General features: G+C 35.9%; 1 protein-coding gene across 7 annotated transcripts in view; it reads right to left on the bottom strand.

Annotated features, from left to right (window-relative positions):
* Positions 1–17,772, bottom strand: part of FNDC3A (fibronectin type III domain containing 3A) — a 113,216-nt gene that overhangs the window by 68,505 nt on the left and 26,939 nt on the right. For 3 of the 7 annotated variants that reach the window (XM_014250103.2, XM_014250106.2, XM_088051262.1), the window contains one exon: positions 6,089–6,164. The exons of 1 other annotated variant lie outside the window; for it this stretch is intronic. In XM_014250103.2, coding sequence (XP_014105578.2) covers positions 6,089–6,164 — 76 coding nt within the window. Of the gene's footprint in view, positions 1–1,329; positions 1,484–6,088; positions 6,165–12,205; positions 12,297–17,772 lie in introns of those variants that run through there. 3 more of the 7 variants (XM_088051263.1, XM_088051261.1, XM_014250125.2) reach the window with 2 other exon arrangements.

The raw sequence follows: 17,772 nt of genomic DNA, 5'->3' as shown, positions 1-17,772 counted from the left end.
CAGTTGATTTGTCTTAGCTTCCCTCAATGCCTTTTATAGCCCTCTAAATATTTCCAGTGGCGTTCCTAAAATTAATACGTAGAAAAGGATGTTAATCTAAGTATCAATATCTTTAGTCTTCTACACAGAAGGAATGGAGATGACAACTGAAATAATTTACCATTTAGGGTGAAGTTGTTTTGAGGGGTTTTTACATTTTTTTTTTTTAATGAACTGATACACAAAACCTTACATCTGTGTTTTCAGAAGGCTCCTGTGGAGAGAAGCTGCAAAGCATCATTGAAGATGAAAAGGAAAGCAAATAACACACGTTGTCATGCAGCATTTCAGTATTTAGAAATGAGAAACAGGTAAATGGAAACAAGGATGAAAAAACAGTTTCTTCTCAGGATACAGAAAGAAAAAGAACACCCGGAGCAGCTTCTCTGGCTGGCTTCAGTAAGCTGTTCTTAATGGAAGCAGGAAAACCAAAGTGCTAGACCTCTGTAATACACATCTGGGTTTACTTGTAAGGGGTTCATTATTCAGGCTACTAAGCTACCTAGAAGACTAGATATGCTCTAGGAGAGAACTCTTGTTAACAGTGTTTTACTGCTTTTGCTAGTTTGTTTCATTACTAGACAGCTGCGTATTTAAAAACATTTTTATTCCTAAACTTTGCCCAATGCTAATGTGGATACCGAGTAATTTAACAAACAAGATATGGTATTTCTAGAGGTGATGTCAACCTTTAAGTCTATAAATGCAACCACTATTGCAGTGCTAGGTATCTTTGTACATTCTAAAATCACCACAGAATGACAGCACACACTTCCTCCACTTACCACAGTGGTTTAGGATTTGATAATAAGCTATGGTGGTCTTGTAAGGGAATCATCTCCCAATGACCATTAGCAACCAACAAAGTCCCTTCTCAGGGGTCTTTGGCAACATGTACAGGATTTATGATAGGTCTTTAACCACCTCCATTATTAATAAATTGTTTTAAAATAAAACTCAACACCAAAGAACAGGATGATACTTGAACAAGATAAATCTAGGGTGTTTGGCTTCAAAAGTACTTAAATAGTAGTTACTTTCAGATTTTTAGATGCTCAGTTTGGCTACTCAAACACTATCTGTAAACAATCAAAACCACAATAAGCCTGACAGCAGAAAAAGTAGAAAATAGATTAAAAGCTGCCCTGCAGAAAACTTGGGGATACCGGTGGATGAGAAACTACACACAAGCTGGCAATGTGTACTTGCAGACCAGACAGCCAACTGTATCTTGGGCTGCATCAAAAACAGCATGTCCAGCAGGGTGAGGGAGGTGATTCTGCCTCCCACCTGGAGTCCTGGGCTCCTCAGCACAAGACAGACATGGACTTGAAGAGGGTCCAGAGGAGGGCCAAAAAAATAGTCAGAAGGTTGGAGCATTTCTCCTGTGAAGACAGGATGAGAAAGTTGGGGTTGTTCAGTTGAAAGAAGAGAAAGTGCTGGGGATACTTTATTGCAGCCTTTAATTATATACAGGGTTTTATAAAATAGATGGAGAAATATTTTTTAGCAAGGCCTATTGTTACAGGCCAAGAGGCAAAATTTTAAACTGAGAGTAGGTTTAGACTGGATATAAGAAAGAAATTTTCAAGAGGCTGGTGAGGCATTGCCACAGGTCACCCAGAGAAGTTGTGGATGCCCATTCCTGGATGGATGGACACTGGATGTGGCTCTGAGCAACCTGGTCTAGTGGAAGGTGTCCCTGCCCATGGCAGAGGGGTTGGAAATAGATGACCTTTGAAGGTCTCTTCCAACCCAAACAATTCTGTGATTCTGTAACAGTTATATTCACAAAATATTCTGGGTAATGGGCAGGTTTGGTTTTGCAAAGCTCAATGATCTTAGAAGGAACTGAAGTTTGTGTTTCACTACTGTAGTCTCAGAATTGATGTATCTTTTTCCTCTTGACTTGCTTGAAAACACTTTTCAGAAGAATTTATTTCTTATTTCAAAGAGAAAAAACTAGGTTAAGCTTGCTTAACTTTTATCCCAGAGCCTAACCTTAATACTGATACTTCATTTAATTTCAAAGCATGAAGCATTTATGACTCATTCTAATTTACATAAGTCTTCTTATTCTATTATGAAAATGGCAATTTTCCTTTGCAGAGACATATAGAACATGGTCTCTCTTATTGTGTCAAGTAACATTTAATAGCCTTTAGCTGTAACTTGGGACTGGTACAAAATGTCCTCAAGATGAGTCATCTTCATTCACTTATTCTGTAATAGGAAAATTCATGAATGAGTGATCTGCAGTAATTCACTTCTACAAAGAGAACCCATTCATACATTTCAAACCTGGTTTTCTGAATCACTGTAATGTAGCTGATTATTTCATATTAACAGAAGAAAATTTTGGCTTAAGGAAAGTTTCCACAGAAGTCTGTGCATTCCTAGTATATGAGAAAATTTTCATAGATTTAAAAGACTCTTTAGAAAACAAACATTTTGGTCTAACACATGGTTATACAGACAGATATGTTCCTATCTATCTAGCAAGAAATGTATGGTGTTTTTGTGAAGTTAGAGACTGACAAATTGTTTAAATTGAAGCTGCGTCAAGGGGGAGCACGAGTTGTCACCGTCAGACGAATCACTAGGCAGGCAAAGAAAATATTTTATAATATCTGAAAAATATGGCCATTAGCACACAGAAGTGCTCAATCAAAGCTGTATTTAAGTCAAAATACAGACAACAGAAACCCAACTATGATCTAAGACTGCTAACTATAGAAATATAAAGTAACCATGGCTCTTATTCTACGGAAATAAAGAATAAAACATGTTTTTATTCATTAACAGGTCACTAAAATAAAGGAATGGAATTCACCAAGGATAAAGGGTCCCTTAACTATCACTGGTCTTTTGCCATACTTATGAGATTTCAAACCAGGAATTATTCATAGGAGTCTTTTCATTCAATATTCCACTGCCATGGAAGAGGACCACATTAAGAAGATGCTTCTCACTTAATGTAGTTCCAAACCAGCCAAAGCTTTACAGATCACCTGTAAGAACAGACATGGTAAGTCAGTACTAAGACCTGTGTGTAAATGCAGCATTTTCTTCAGAAGTGCAGTTCACACAAAATGCATTGCGTGCTTCTCCATTAATTAGTGCTTTAAGTTTTCATTACTTCATTGACTCAAGGACAGTTCTAAACTTCAGTTTATTCACTCCTCTCCTTTCTCCTGAAGAGACACTCTCATCATTTTCAGGTTGAGAAATTTCACCCTATGTACAGGGTTGCCAAAGTAAGGACAATTCTGGATAAAAATAGAATAGATGACAAGAACAGCATGAAGATTGACAGAGCATCTCCATGTTTCCAACAGGCAAATATTTGATGCAAGAAAACACAACATTATAGTTAGATTTATTAACAATCCACATTGACTTCAGCAGACAGCCAAATCTCAAGGTGAACTGACCAGCAATAAAGCACATGAGAGATTTAGAATTATCCAAGGAGGCGTGACTTACTGAATCATTCAAACTAATGTATCCAGCTATCTGCACTGCTATCTGGGATCCATAAGCAGCTTGCAACTTCTCAACTTCCACTCATTCATTTTAGTACTACATTTACATAATTTCAATCTTTTGTATTACACATCACTGAAAAAACTGCATATGTGTTCTTTGCAGAGACTTTTAAGTCAGAGAAGAGTATATAAAAATGGGTAAATATTTATAGGTAAAACTAAGACTGAAAAAAAAATATTAAGAAACATTATAATGACTAAATTAACTTCCCACTGATTGCATTTCCACTAAATTTCAGCCATCTTGTCCTTCTTCATACCTTTCTAAAAATAAACATCTTTTTACATTTATCCAAACCGTTCTCATTATATATTTCCGCATCTTTGACTATTATTTCACCTAACAACTGAGTGCATACAGTGAAGAAAAAAACAAGGAACTGATGTGAGCTTGCTTGCTTTCTTACATTCAAGACAATGCAATAGACTCCTGAAGCTGTAACCCATTTTGCAGACTGTAATCCATTTTGTAGACAAGTCAAGGGCAAACTATATTTGAGAAGTTGTGGCAGAACAAAAAGGACCAATACCAAATTACTCTCCATAGTTTACAACATCTAAGATAGTTTATTTTCTACAAATCTCTACACAGAAAACCAAACAGTAGACATTTCTCATGAGCTGCAATACATACAATGAAAAAGGAACAGCATCAATTACTAAGAGAATTTCTTCTTTAAGGTAGACAGACCCAACAACCCAAAAGGTAGAAAGATCCATTGGCATAGCACTCAAAACCACAGAAACGTCTCAGAAGTGGCAAGAATGGACCAGAAAAGCAACATTCAAAAGATCAGGTGCAACTTGGGTTCTGTATGAAGATTACTGAATTCACAGATACAAAAATATCTTTATGCCCCCGATTTTACTACCAACTATAATCCACAATTTCATCTCCAGGAAAGGGGAAGGACGAAATATTATCTATGTGACAGGAGGTTTGCAAAAGCTGTGGTACTGATCTGAGATGTAGTTTTCCAGATTGCAGTGCCATTTTTCAGGGACATTGTAAAGACTGTACCTCAGCTTACAATTAGTGAGTCCCAGAAACAATTGTCTAGTAACTTGTTCACTTTCATATTTAAAGGATGAAGAAATCCATAGCTGAATCAAATCACAATAGCAAGCTGCCTACTCCAAAAGCAAGAGGCACCAGGCAAGGATAAAAGCTGTACCATGGAAGGTTAGAACCATATCTGTAAGGGTATGATCTTAACACTTTTGCAGTTCACTAAACACTTCCTTCTTTGAAGATAATCGTGCCAGGGAAGTGTCAATTTATTCTCCACCAGTAAGACCACTTGGTAAATCAAAAATGAGAACCAAACATGCAATGCATGCCCCTCCCCTCAGTATTTTATGCAATAGAAGCAAAATATATCTTATCTGTCCTTTAACTTGAATTGCAAGACAAAAATAATTATATTTCCCCCATGTACTGTCAGGTAATTATTATATATCATGTTCAAATAAGCTGTATAGAATGGTGGGCTGCAACACTGATTCATTTGGGCTCAAAAGATGCAAGAATATCACACAATCAGCACAAAGTTTTGAAATATGGTGCTAACAGACATGTAAACTTTAAGAACTGTCAGTATAAACTTAATTACCAGCTAAGGCCTCCTTTGAATCAGTTATTTTGTAGCCAAAGGACCTGCATATGACACTGGAAACCAGACCTTTCAACTCTTCTCAGACTGGAGAGAAGCAGGAAAGGAGCTGGAAAATATTTGCTTCAAATTCCCAGAACAGTATCTGTTAGAGCTGGGCCAACATCCAGACAAAAAATATAAGGTAGGATTCATCGGCCAGGATGATGACGAACAAAAATGTAACCTCAAAGCTCAATCTGTGGATACTCTCTTACAACACAGCAAAATGATGTTCTATGTAGCAGCAATAGCTGATTTCTCATTTCTCATAGTACCTTCTAGACATGCTTAACTGGTAACTATGGTCATTCAGAATAGAAAACAACATCCAAAGTGACCATTGCATAAGGGGATGCTATGCTTAGATGAAACATTTGTATTTTGAAGCTGCACTTGCTAGAACTCAGAAACAGTGCAATTTGGCCCATAGAGATAATGAGAAACTAGGTGGGATAACTGTCAGGGAAATGATAACAAAGAATAATAAAAACCCCTAAATTCAAGCCATGTTAACAGTTGTAGTTTTTAATTTGAGGTCTGTGAAAGAAATGAGCTTAGTCAAAAGTTGCTACAACAGCCTCTCTGTATTTGCTTTGCCATCTGAAGGTGTTCTTCCCTTCTCCTCTTGAAGGAATTTAATTTCATCTAATATAATGTAAGAAAAAGTACTTGGTTTATCGCAGCAAAATCAAAATCCCAATGATCCTTAGAACATAACCTTCTGGGTCTTTAAGCAGCTCTTGTATTTAAAATAAATGATGTCATTCTTTTACTTTCACCACAAATTCCCTTTTCTTAATCCTGATTCAGACTCAGAAAATATTAAAATAAATTTATCAACTTTACCTGTAATGCACTGAAACTGTCCATCTTCTCTTCTTATTGTAAATGCTTCCCCTGGATTAACTTGCACAAGAATAACCTTAAAAATAAAAGAGTGTTTACAACCATTACACGGGAATATGTTACAGAAGTCTGGCATGTACAAAAAAGAAGTTTTACTGGGAGAAAAACAATTTTTTTTTCTGGTTAGTAAATACATTATTTTTCACTTCACACTTCTTGCTGTCTTCATCCCACAGAGAAAGATATAAGAGTAAGAACAAGCACAGATATTTTTAAACCAACATTTTTCGAAGAATGAAGGATGGAATAACAACTAAGCAAAACAGTACCTATACAAATTTTATTTTCTCAACTGCTTGGTATAATTAAAAAGCTATTTGTACAGCTTAAATTATTTCAATAAATTGCATTACCTTCAACATTAATCAAACCATTACCTAAACTTTTAGAAGGAAGCCTAGGATTCCCAGTGTTTGACATCAACCACTTGACAAACAGTTTTCAATACAAGGAAAATACTGGGTCACATCCCCCTTTACATGACCCAAGCATATTTTTACATTCATTAATGATAAAAAAATACTAGAAGTCATGACAAAGTAAGTGCATTAGATGCCCAGCATGAAACAATATGTATAATTTTATTTGTGGAAAGCTGGTTATCGCAATTTTGTAAATCTAAGCAATGCAGAAATGATAGCAAAGCACACAGCAGCCAAAATAAACACAGAAAGTATGTACCAAAGCAGAAGCCTGTTACAATTTCAGATTTCTGTATTTTTATTTGAAACCTGCCTTTCTGTGGGGAAAAGAAGTTTGTAAACATGAAAAACCTAGCTAAAATTATGAACAAAGAAGAAAAAAACCTTAAAAAGCTAAAAGAGCAGGTGCGTTTTATAATTTCCTTTCTGGACAGAACTTTCTTCAGTCTTTCTTGCACATGTGTACATAGAGCCTATGTCCTCCTCCCTCTACAAATCAGAAGGAAAGAAATCTTTATAAACACAGCTCTTGAGCATTATTTCCAAAAAATTTACTTTGTTAAGTTGCTAAAAGAAAATATAATCTTCCATGTTCACAAACACAAAACCAGAACTGGAAGCTTGAGTGTTACTCATTTTAGGAATACCAGAGACAAAGGAAAAGATAAGAAAATGGCAGAAATCATAGGAATTTCTCCTTTTCTGGTGGAGTAATTTCACAAGTTATAAAGAAGGCAAGTTCTAACTTCTAACACTAACATATTGATGAAATATGACAGATATTCACATTTTCAAGATTGGGCTGTGTGATTCAACACTGATTAACTCATGTTTGAGCAAGCACTTTAAAAATATTATCTTGTTTCACATGTTTTTTCTAGAAGCTTTAGGCTGTTTGAGAAAAAACAATGAATTATATCAGTTTTTACATTTTATCAAGCTAATAAATCTTCCAGATCTTCTGAAGTGTGGCTCAATATGAAATTCACTAAGAGTCAGTATTCATAATATAATCTAAACAAGATGATTTTAGTAATGAATTTCAAAGAAGACTTAAAGGTCTTCAGAAAATAGTGTATTAGCAGAGTTTATTTTGAAGTGTTTGAAGGTAGTATTTTAACAACTAGCTATTATCACCTTCAGAATGTGATGAAGGAGCAAAATACGAATAGATGAGTTCATACAATTTCTTTTTTGGACAACCCAAGCAGGCATAACTTTTTGAAGACATATTTCATGGATATACTCTTCCCTCTCCTAGAATTGAAAATTTTAGCTTGAAGTTTAGACTGGAATAAAAGTACCTAAAAGCTTCATGGTACATGAGAATGTCTCTCCATCTGTTATGTGTGGGCTGGATAGCTACATTTGCCCACCTCTTTTGGCTGATTTAGGTGCCCAAACTCCTGGGAGGAGCCACTCTGGCTATAGTTGACGTGTCAATCTGTACCATTCTCAACTCAAGATTCTTGGTCACCATCATATGAACTGTGAGAAGCAGAAAAGCTTTAGGGTGATGGCTGGCCCTTGATTCCTGCTTTTAAAGTAATAGGAATGTGAGTTGACTGCTATTCCCAGTTGTTCCTATTTATTCTCTGTGAATGCCTGAGGTTGGTAATCTGGATAATAATGTTGTCTTGGGAACCTGCTGGCTTTCCTCTCCCAGACCTCTTGCTGCAGGCCATCCAAACCTAAGGCTCCAGCTGGCAGAGCAGATTTGAGCATGGGAATACACATGCTGGCCCAACTGCAGCAAGAGGGCCCTCTGCCTCCTGGTTTTGTGTTAAATCAGCTTCTCCCATGTGAGCACCTTTGTTGCTCACTTCAGAGCAGCTCTGAGAAGCTAAAGGCTCAGCACAGCAGCCATGGTGCAACAGTGAGACAGGCACTGTTTAGTAGCAACAGGTCAACTGATGGAATCCAGCACCATTCCAACACTCAGGACTGCCATCAGATTTTCACATCTCTGATGACATCTGACTGCCAATCCAAAGGGTGGGGAGATGAACCAGCTTAACAGTTTAATTAGATCTCAGTTCTCAGAAACAGGAAATAGAGTGGTTTTTGTCAATGGACAATTAGCCCACTCAAGGCCTGACTGTATTTCATTGACTCCCAGCTTCAGCCTTGCTTTTATATAGAGCATTCACATTTTTATTTTACAACTATTACAAGGTAGGCTGTGTATGCTGCTAAGTGTGTCAAAAGAGATTCTGAATCGGGGCTGAAGAAATTTCAGAAGTTTCATGAACTCTGGCTTCAACAGTCTTTGTGTTGAGGCGGTGTACGACCAAAAGTGATTTCTGGACCAACCATTGAGTTGAACCCCATGGAGTGATCACAGCTTTGAGAAGAGCATTTCTGATACTCTGCACCTCAGTAGATATGATTTGAAATAAGAAAAATTAAAGCTATGCAGAGAAAGATTTGTACCTTTCTGGTTAGAAGAGATAGTACAAAAGTTCTATTTTTTAAAAGAGACTGTCACTCACAGGAACTCCCCTTATCTAATAAAGTCTGCAGCACATAATGAAGGATGCAAGATAATTTCTCTGAAGGAAAATGTAACATGGATTTTACACAGCATCATGTTCTAGGTAAAAAAAAATAAAAAAATCTATGGGTTGCTTATTTATAGCTCTTTCATCTTATCTGAGGTGCCTTTGTGCAGCCTTGCATACCCCATCAGCCAACAAGTTACTTCACACACTCTGACATCAGTACTTCTCAAAACCAGGGCCTATGTCTTTCACACTGAATATTCTAGATCTCAACCTCCTTCCTCTTCTGGGGTAAACATTCAAATTGGCTTGAACTACGAGAAAAACTTTGGAAAAATCTGATGGTTCAGCCTCTCTTCCTCTGCCTCAATCTTTTTTGTGACAAATTCTGTTGCTTTACTCAGAGCACCTAAAGTTCTGCTACCCAAAGGCTGACGTGCATTCTGTCCTGTGCCTGCTCCTCTAAGATAACTATGATACTCAGGAAAAAAACCTCATTTGTGATATGACAGTCTCAGTGGCAAGCACCTTTAGAATGGGCACCTTTCAAGGGCTATTTCTCTTACTAAATCAAACACTAATTGAGAACTTCATAATCTTAACAAAATAATTTGAACTTAGGATACTGAAGCCTTGATATAAGTTCTAGAATCATACAAGCACTTTTAAAGCACAACCATCTATAACAGAACCTAATACAATTTAAAAGTGCAATTTCTGAATGCTATCAGAATTTTCACTCAATGTATTTTTGTCTCAAAATGTGTTAAGACATTGCCCTTAAGAAATAGGAGTATTAGGTCAACTAGTTCTATGTCACTTCCACTGTGACTATAAATTGTTTCCTTTAAGCAGTTGTTTAATGATGATCCACATCACCTCAATACAGTTCTCAATGAAAACCAATAAAAAATCTCCTTCCAGAGATTAGCAAGTTGACAATACGAGAGTGCAGACATGCACTTATGTTAAAAGCAGTTCTTGCAAAAATAAAAAAGTGGCCACTGAAGGGCTGAAGTTTGAAATACCTGAAACATCAGTTGTCAAAACTATCAATTTTAGAAGTGAAATTTCACACTTTTCAATGGTACTTTATTTATTCTGTATAGGCAACTTTAGAAGATAAATCCAAACCAAATGAGTAACATATTAAGCTTTGTAGTAGTTTAATTTAATTATCCAGATTGGCAAAGACCTCCTAACAAAAAGCCTTCTAACAAAACTAATAATGGCATGTATTAGAAAGCTCAGTGTGCATTTTCTGAAACTGCTGTTTGAACCCAGGCAGAAACTGAAGCCAAGCAAGAACATAGGAAATGACCTGATGGTCTGGGTCAGCAACCCATCTAGCCAAGCACTTTGACTCTAACATATCATATGCTGTTTAAGGAGTGTATGTGAACCAGGCCACTTCCTGCAGTCCATCTCTCTTACTGTCCATATGTTTGCTAAAATCTTTGAGTTCACTTACAATTTGAATTGCCTCCACAACCTCCTATGGCAGGCAGTAAGTTCCTGAAATTTTTTTTTAGACATTTTAAAACCATCTCCTACTACTTATATGCTCCCTAGATTCTGTGCTGTGGGGTATGCTGAAAAACAGTTCTGAATTAATTTCCTCCACCTTCTTCAGTATTTTTTTTTAATATTCCCATCTCTTTGTACCCAATCTGCAAACCAAGGGGTTTTAATATTTCTGATCTCTCCTGGGAGAACTGCTACATTGCCTTGACCACATCAATGATACCTAAAGCCATGTCTACATTAGCAAAGTAAACAGTATTTGGGAAAATTCCCAGGTGGTGGGACAGTCACCTGCAATAATGAATATGCTATAGCAGTCCTGAGCATAACACAGGTCCATACAGAACTGAAAACCATTCCTGAGATCACTCTTACCAGGCAGTTTGCAAGAAAAGATTTACTAAAACTGACTTGCTTCATGACACTTGGCCTCAGTCTCCATGAACATTCGGAGCACATTTAATTTACTAATATGTAAACAATTACTGACAGTATCCTGAAGAAGCACTACAGTATTTTTTCCTTTTTGAAGGACTAAATAAGGAACACACTCCTGAGTGGTTTTAAAAATCTATTCTTCACCTTAAATCACAATTTGAGCTGGTCAGATGTGACAAATACATTTTTCAAATACAACAATTCTTATATAAAACTACTCTGTAATAATTCTCTCCCTAAAGAATTCCAACTTGAATATAATTTTATTGTAACTCAAGTAGTATAATCACATCCTATAGAGATATGTAACACTTTCACATACTACCATTAACAGTTACAATTATTTTAAAATTATTATATCTTAAGATCTCATGTAAGATTTACTACTACATCAGTGTGAGCAGGATGGAAAGTATTCAGATCTTGCATCTAAAGAATCAGTGGAAGTACAAATGTTCAAAGATGAGAATGCTCAATGTTACTCATTTTTATTCAGTAAAACTCTTCTCTATCCGCAAGAGAAAATGCAGGATGTTTCTGCAGACTGAACCAGAAAAGGAGTTTAATGTTTTTTTTCAAGTCTTCAGCTTGTTTCTAACACGAAAGAAATTAACTTGATAAAAATGGCTGGAGTCTTAAGGAAACCCCCGTAAGAATGCAAGTAACAAAAGGTAGAACGGAAAGGTGTGCAAGGCAGAGCTGCAGTCACCTTGGCTCAGCAGGCTCCTCCAAAGAAAGGAAAAATTTAAGGCCAAATGTTAACACTTATCTCCATAAAGGTCTAGAAGTAATTTTTATCAGCATGAAGCAGAGGCTCCAAAAGCCAAAATAAGATCCTTAAAGGTATTTCACTCTGCCAATATGGTCACAGCAGTGTCTTTCAAAAGCAAAACAGCAACAATACAAAATATAGCTAATTTGTATTTTACTAATCTGTCATTAGGTATACAGAATACTTTCATAAGCAACCTAAGATTTTGCTCATGCCAGATGAATACACAGTTAACTTCTTTCTTCATTGGAGCACAGTGGGGGCAGAATGGAATTTAAAATATAGGGTTAGGTAATCTTGTTTTGGATATGTTTGTTTGCACACTAATTAAGGCCAAAAAGCCCATTAACTCCACTGAAATAACAATTAAAACCAACCCTTCGTTCTGCAAAATACGCACTTCTATAAGCTTCTCTACTTGAACATCCATCCTCCTAACAGAAGTAGTCATGTACCAGGAGACTGAGAGGTTTCAAAATAATTTCAGCTACCTGACAGAAAAGAAAGACAGCATTAGACTTGTGGCACCATCACAGATGAGTATTTACATTGCAACATGAAGGAAAAGCTTCCCTGATACTTTCAGGGGTAAAAAAAGTGACAAACTATAAATAGACTTGCACAATTAATAACTGGGCTCCGTCAGGTGGTTAGTAAGAAAGATGGAAACATAAATCTATGGACATCATTGTGAAATACTAATATCAAAATTGGATTCATCCTGAAAAGGACCCTAGATGAGGTGAAAGACTTGTAGAGCAGGAAAACAAAAACAGATTAGGATTAATCCCTAAGCATTAACATCTTCACTGTTTTAAGGCAACATCTCTCCATAGCAGAAACTGTAAATGCAATTAGAAGTCCAAACTATTTCTGTCCTGGTGGAGGAAGAAAAAAAAAAAGCTGATAAGTAAATAATGAAAAAAATCAAAGAGCTCTAAAAGCTAACTGCAAAAGATCTCGCAGCAAGTTTGATGCATTTCTCTTTTGCTCAGCATTATACGTATGCAAAAGCAAGTCTCAAATAAAATTTAAAAGGCTAAAGAGTAAAGCTTCCCCCCCCAAATAAACACACACCATACAGCCAGTCAAAAACAAGTGCCTCAAAATTATTTTGCCATTTCTATCAATTACATACATGCAATGGACCTATAAGGCAAAAGAGATTTTATTTAATAAAAAACCTACATATTCAAAATATTAATAATACTCTTAATTTATTGTTTAGGTTCTACAAAATTTAAATTTGGTCCAAAGTGAAAAAAAAAAACCCAAACCACCAAAACCCAAAAAAACACCACAATAGAACAACAACACCCAAACAACAAATGATTGTGTTTAGAAGTATACTAGATAGTCTTTCAGATAGACACAAAACAAAATTAAGACATTGGTTAACCTTCTCCTTCACACTGCTCTAGAAAATTATGAGGATCTTCCTAATTTGAGAATTTTTTGCAGACCAGATTTGAATAAGGTTTATGGAAGAGAGTTTAACTTACCCTTACCACATCTTAAATATCTTAAATCTTATATAATCACACATTTTAGAGCCACTGTTCAAATAACAGCTGTATTTCTAACAGGACAGGATTGCCTGAAACAGTTTCTAATTCTTTTAAGCCAGCACAAACATCAAGAGAATCAAGTCAGATACAATAAAACTTTGTTTACAAGTTTAGTATTTACAGCCAAATTTTCAAATCTTTTCTAGCATGTAACAAACTGTGTTGTCCAAATAAATGCTTTTATACTTAAAATCTTTTCTGTCTGTAGAAGAAGTTAATAGCTACTGAATGTAAAACATCATTTTAAAAAATTAACTTTCCTAATACTTATAGGCTTATTCCAAAGCAGCTGTTAGCTGAAAAACCGAAACTATAATTTTAAAGTTACTGGGATATGGGAGAAAGATTTTTGTCTTTGCAACAAAGAAAAATAAATCATCAAGCTTGTTCTGTCTGCAGAATATCCTGGCTCGCAAACCCATCCTTCAGTACCAAGGACTATCACTCTCCTGAAGGGAAAAAGAAAAAGGTTAAATTATTTAATCCTGACTGAGACTAAAGAAACCAAATCATATTAAACATTTGTGTCATGTGTGAAATTGTGGGAAAGCCCACATGAGAACTGGGACTCTGTTCTCTCCATAGGTTAGCACTGTCTACAGCCACAAAGGCAAGAAAACCAAAGGAACTAGACTGAATTTCAGTGTAAAGGGGCATTTTGAATCCTTATCTCTCCCCAGCTATCCACTGCCTCACTCTATAGGGGAAAGGAACTGAAAGGGTTACTTTGTATTTTCTTCTAAAAGAAGTTAGTTATGCTTTGTGAATTTACATATTTTTTCAGAATGAATGAAATCTGGACCAACCAAGCTAAAAGCCTCTGAACATAAATAACAAGAATGCTAATAGATCTACCACTAAATAGATCATAACAAACAAACAAACAAAGCAATCCATTAGCAACAAAGCTGATTCCTAGCGTGACATACACATTAAAATACCAAAAAATGCAGGGACATAAGATGTGAAGGAGAAAGTGGAGGGGGAGAGAAGCTAGAACATGGTACAATAATTTTAGTCATTGCTATTATTAAATATATAACATAAAGAAACAAGAGTATGCTACATTACAAACTGTGGTTAAAGCACACTTAACTGTAACTATATAGTAAGAGACCATTCCTGTACAACAAGGAAGATTACAAGCTGAAGCAAAACAATATTACTAAAAAGCAGAGTTCTGTTTTTCCCTTATTCTGGAGTCATTTAGGGGAATGTGTGTGTTTTTTGGGGTTATGGGGAGTTTTGAGCTTTTTCCTACAAACTTCCTAAAAAGCAAGAGAGTAAGGTGTTCTAAAATGTTTGCTCAGATCTTTAAAACCATAATTTAAAGATAATAGAATCAAACCATAGCTATACTAGCAGAAACAATACTATTTTCTGAGATGTTTTACTAGGAAAGAGAAGAGTGTTTCAGGCTTGGGTTGTTTTTTTTTGGTTTTTTGTTTGGTTTTTTTTGGTTTATTATTAATCTTAAAACATCTATATTTAGCATTATATGGTTATAGGTGCTGAGTCAGTAGCAAAGGATTGCCAGCAATCACAAATAATGGACAGACTTCACCAAAATCATATTTCTAAATGAACTGCTAATAGAAATCAACATAAAAATTAAAAAAGCAGTGGTTTGTCTGTAACTACTGCAACTGAAATTAGCTCAGCAGTACTCATGAGAAGATTTTTACCCAAAAAAACAAAGGTAGATTAATTTCTGAATATTTTTCAAATTTAGGAAAACATCATAGTTAATACTCTTGGTCATTCTGGCTTCAAAGAATTTTAAGACACTGAATCTGATAGGAGGGTGGCACAGACAAGCTCTTTGTAAGATGTATACTATATCTTTAACAGTCTGTCTGCAACAAGATTACAAAAAGGTGTATTTCTAGAAAAGGGTGAATATAATATAACAACTTCCAGGCAGAGCCACATTTATGCTCTGTCATCAGGGCACGTATTCAGAACAATTACATTTTTCTCCACTAATAGTTCCAATCAAGATGTTAATTAGTGACATGCTTTATCTCATAACCCATTTCAAAAACCTTAGCACTTTGACTTACTGTTGCTCGCATCCTTTTATTTTTCTCATTCAACTGGTGCTACCACAGTGACAAAGGATGAAGGAAGATTCAACAGGCACCACTCCGGCTGCTCCAATCTGTTCCATTCACTTAATACTGAGGTAATCTTCGGGGATGTGTTGAACACTGCCCCCCCTCCTGCGAACAGGGCACCTCAACCTGAACGCCACGCAGGAGGATCTCCCTTTACCTTCCTCTATAGATGTGCATCCACGAAGCATGTGGAGGCAGGATGTGGAAGGTAGGATCAATTAACAATACAGTCAGCAATACCTACCTCAAGCCTTCCTTCCTATCAAATTAGCCAACGTACAGTGAGCTTCCTGCTGTACATGAATGTATCATGTCACCATAGCAACTAAATCAACAAATAGCTGCTGCAGCATCTGCTTCTGGATCATCTAACGTCAGTCAACAGAAGGTTCGGGTTTAAGAGAACAAAGCTTCCAAATATATGCCGTTTTATAACTGCATTTTTAATTTAGCCTCCTGATTCCCAGACAGGATATACTAACTCAGAATGAACCAACTTCTGACTTTATAATCTGCAATACAGTTTATGATTTCATTTCTCAAGTAAGCCAGAAAGAAGGGAGGGAAAACATACTTTGTAAAAGAAAAAGAAAAGAAATAATCAATTGGATTCTAAAGCAATCTCTCAAACACTGTACTACTTTATACCATGCATTTACTAAGAGACATGAATGTATGTTTCTGAACTTTGCTTTATAATTTACATATGTCTGCCCTAAATAATACTATAGGCAGAAATACCTTTTATTAAATATTAATATTAGAGACATTTCAGAAAGCTGAAAAAGATGTTTTCCCTCTATTAGTCTCCACTTCAGATCTAAACTGAAAACATCCAGTATTGTTTTCTGGCAACCTCACAGCTGTAGTTTTTAATCCCAACAAGAGCAAGGGACCACTGGCACACCCTCACCTGAAGAAAAATACAGGGCAAAACACACATCCTTCTCTTCTTGTGAGAAATTACTTCAAATACCACTTATGCACCACTTATTTAAGTCCTAACCCATAGGCAGACTAGATACAGAGCACTGTTTGAGATTGTCTTGGTATTCGTAACGCAACAACATGAGATGACAGATTAAATGTGATCTAAAGTATAAAAAATTCTAACATTACTAACATCTAATGTTTTCAAATGTAGTAAGTGTACAAAGACACTTTTATGTAAAAGGACTCAAAGCTACAGCCTACTTACAATAAAAAAAGTAACTTTCCTTTCTTTTAACTTCAAGTTGTATTCCTAACATTTGATCAACATTAAATTATTCACAAGTAAAAGCTTCCTAGGCAAAAAGCATCAGTTATTCATACCCAGTATAATTTTATTATTAAAAACATCTACTCTTAGTTTTCAAAGCAGATGTTTTCCACCCATCTTTTGTTGTAAGGGAAATCATTACATCTAGGTTGACTCCACAGAGTGTGGCCCAGTGAGCAAGGAAAACTAGACACAGACTCAAGATACTAACACTGCTGTGGCTCCCATACCGACTTACTATGATTTGTGGGTTTGTCACCTCACCTATGCCGGAGTTCCCATTTGTAGGGCTAGTCCAACAGCATTAGTAAGTTCCTACATGCTACTGATCAAAGAATACTGCAAGACTTGAGTGTTGTTATTCATTAGTAGCATAGAAATTGCCAGATGGAATCACATCTGTGGTCAAGCTAAGGTGATGTCAGTTACAAACACAGCACAAGTTGTTTTTCCATGGACTGTATGTTCAAAATCTGCTGCTTATATCATAACAAGGCTAATGAGGTTATGAACTACTCTTCTCCATAATCAAGCTCACTATCACTTAAAAAACATATTAAATAGAAAAATGCAAAAGATCTATCTAACATGTATTACAGAGAGTATATGATTATTAAATAGGAGCACCTGACATCAGTAAAAGCTAAATTAAAACAGTACCTTAAATTATTTTAAATTGCCAAAGGCTTACAAATTTCATGGTTGTGAAGTCTTACTTCCAAGTACATCTTTCTTAAAGTCACCTTTCAAAAGATCTTTCTGTCTCTCATCTTCATTTAAACTTAATAAAAGCTTCCTCTCTCCACATGTACATTGGCTACTAACCAATAAAGTTTTGAAAACTTTAGATTAAGCTTTGTACCACACTAATTCAGCAGACTCAGCACACATCATCTCTGTGTTATCTATAAAGATATATTAGAATTTTCTTTTTTTTTCCTTGAATTATCTTCTGGTTTCAGTATCAATGACAGACAAAAACAGGCTTCTCACCATTATTTATAGAAATGTCCTATAGACT

The sequence above is a fragment of the Pseudopodoces humilis genome, chromosome 2 (genome assembly GCF_049639895.1).
Source record: "Pseudopodoces humilis isolate 2021_Gansu_Grassland_sample_001 chromosome 2, ASM4963989v1, whole genome shotgun sequence".
Lineage (NCBI taxonomy): Eukaryota > Metazoa > Chordata > Aves > Passeriformes > Paridae > Pseudopodoces > Pseudopodoces humilis.
Note: the sequence above shows the minus strand (reverse complement) of the source record. Positions and strands in the feature narration are given on the sequence as shown.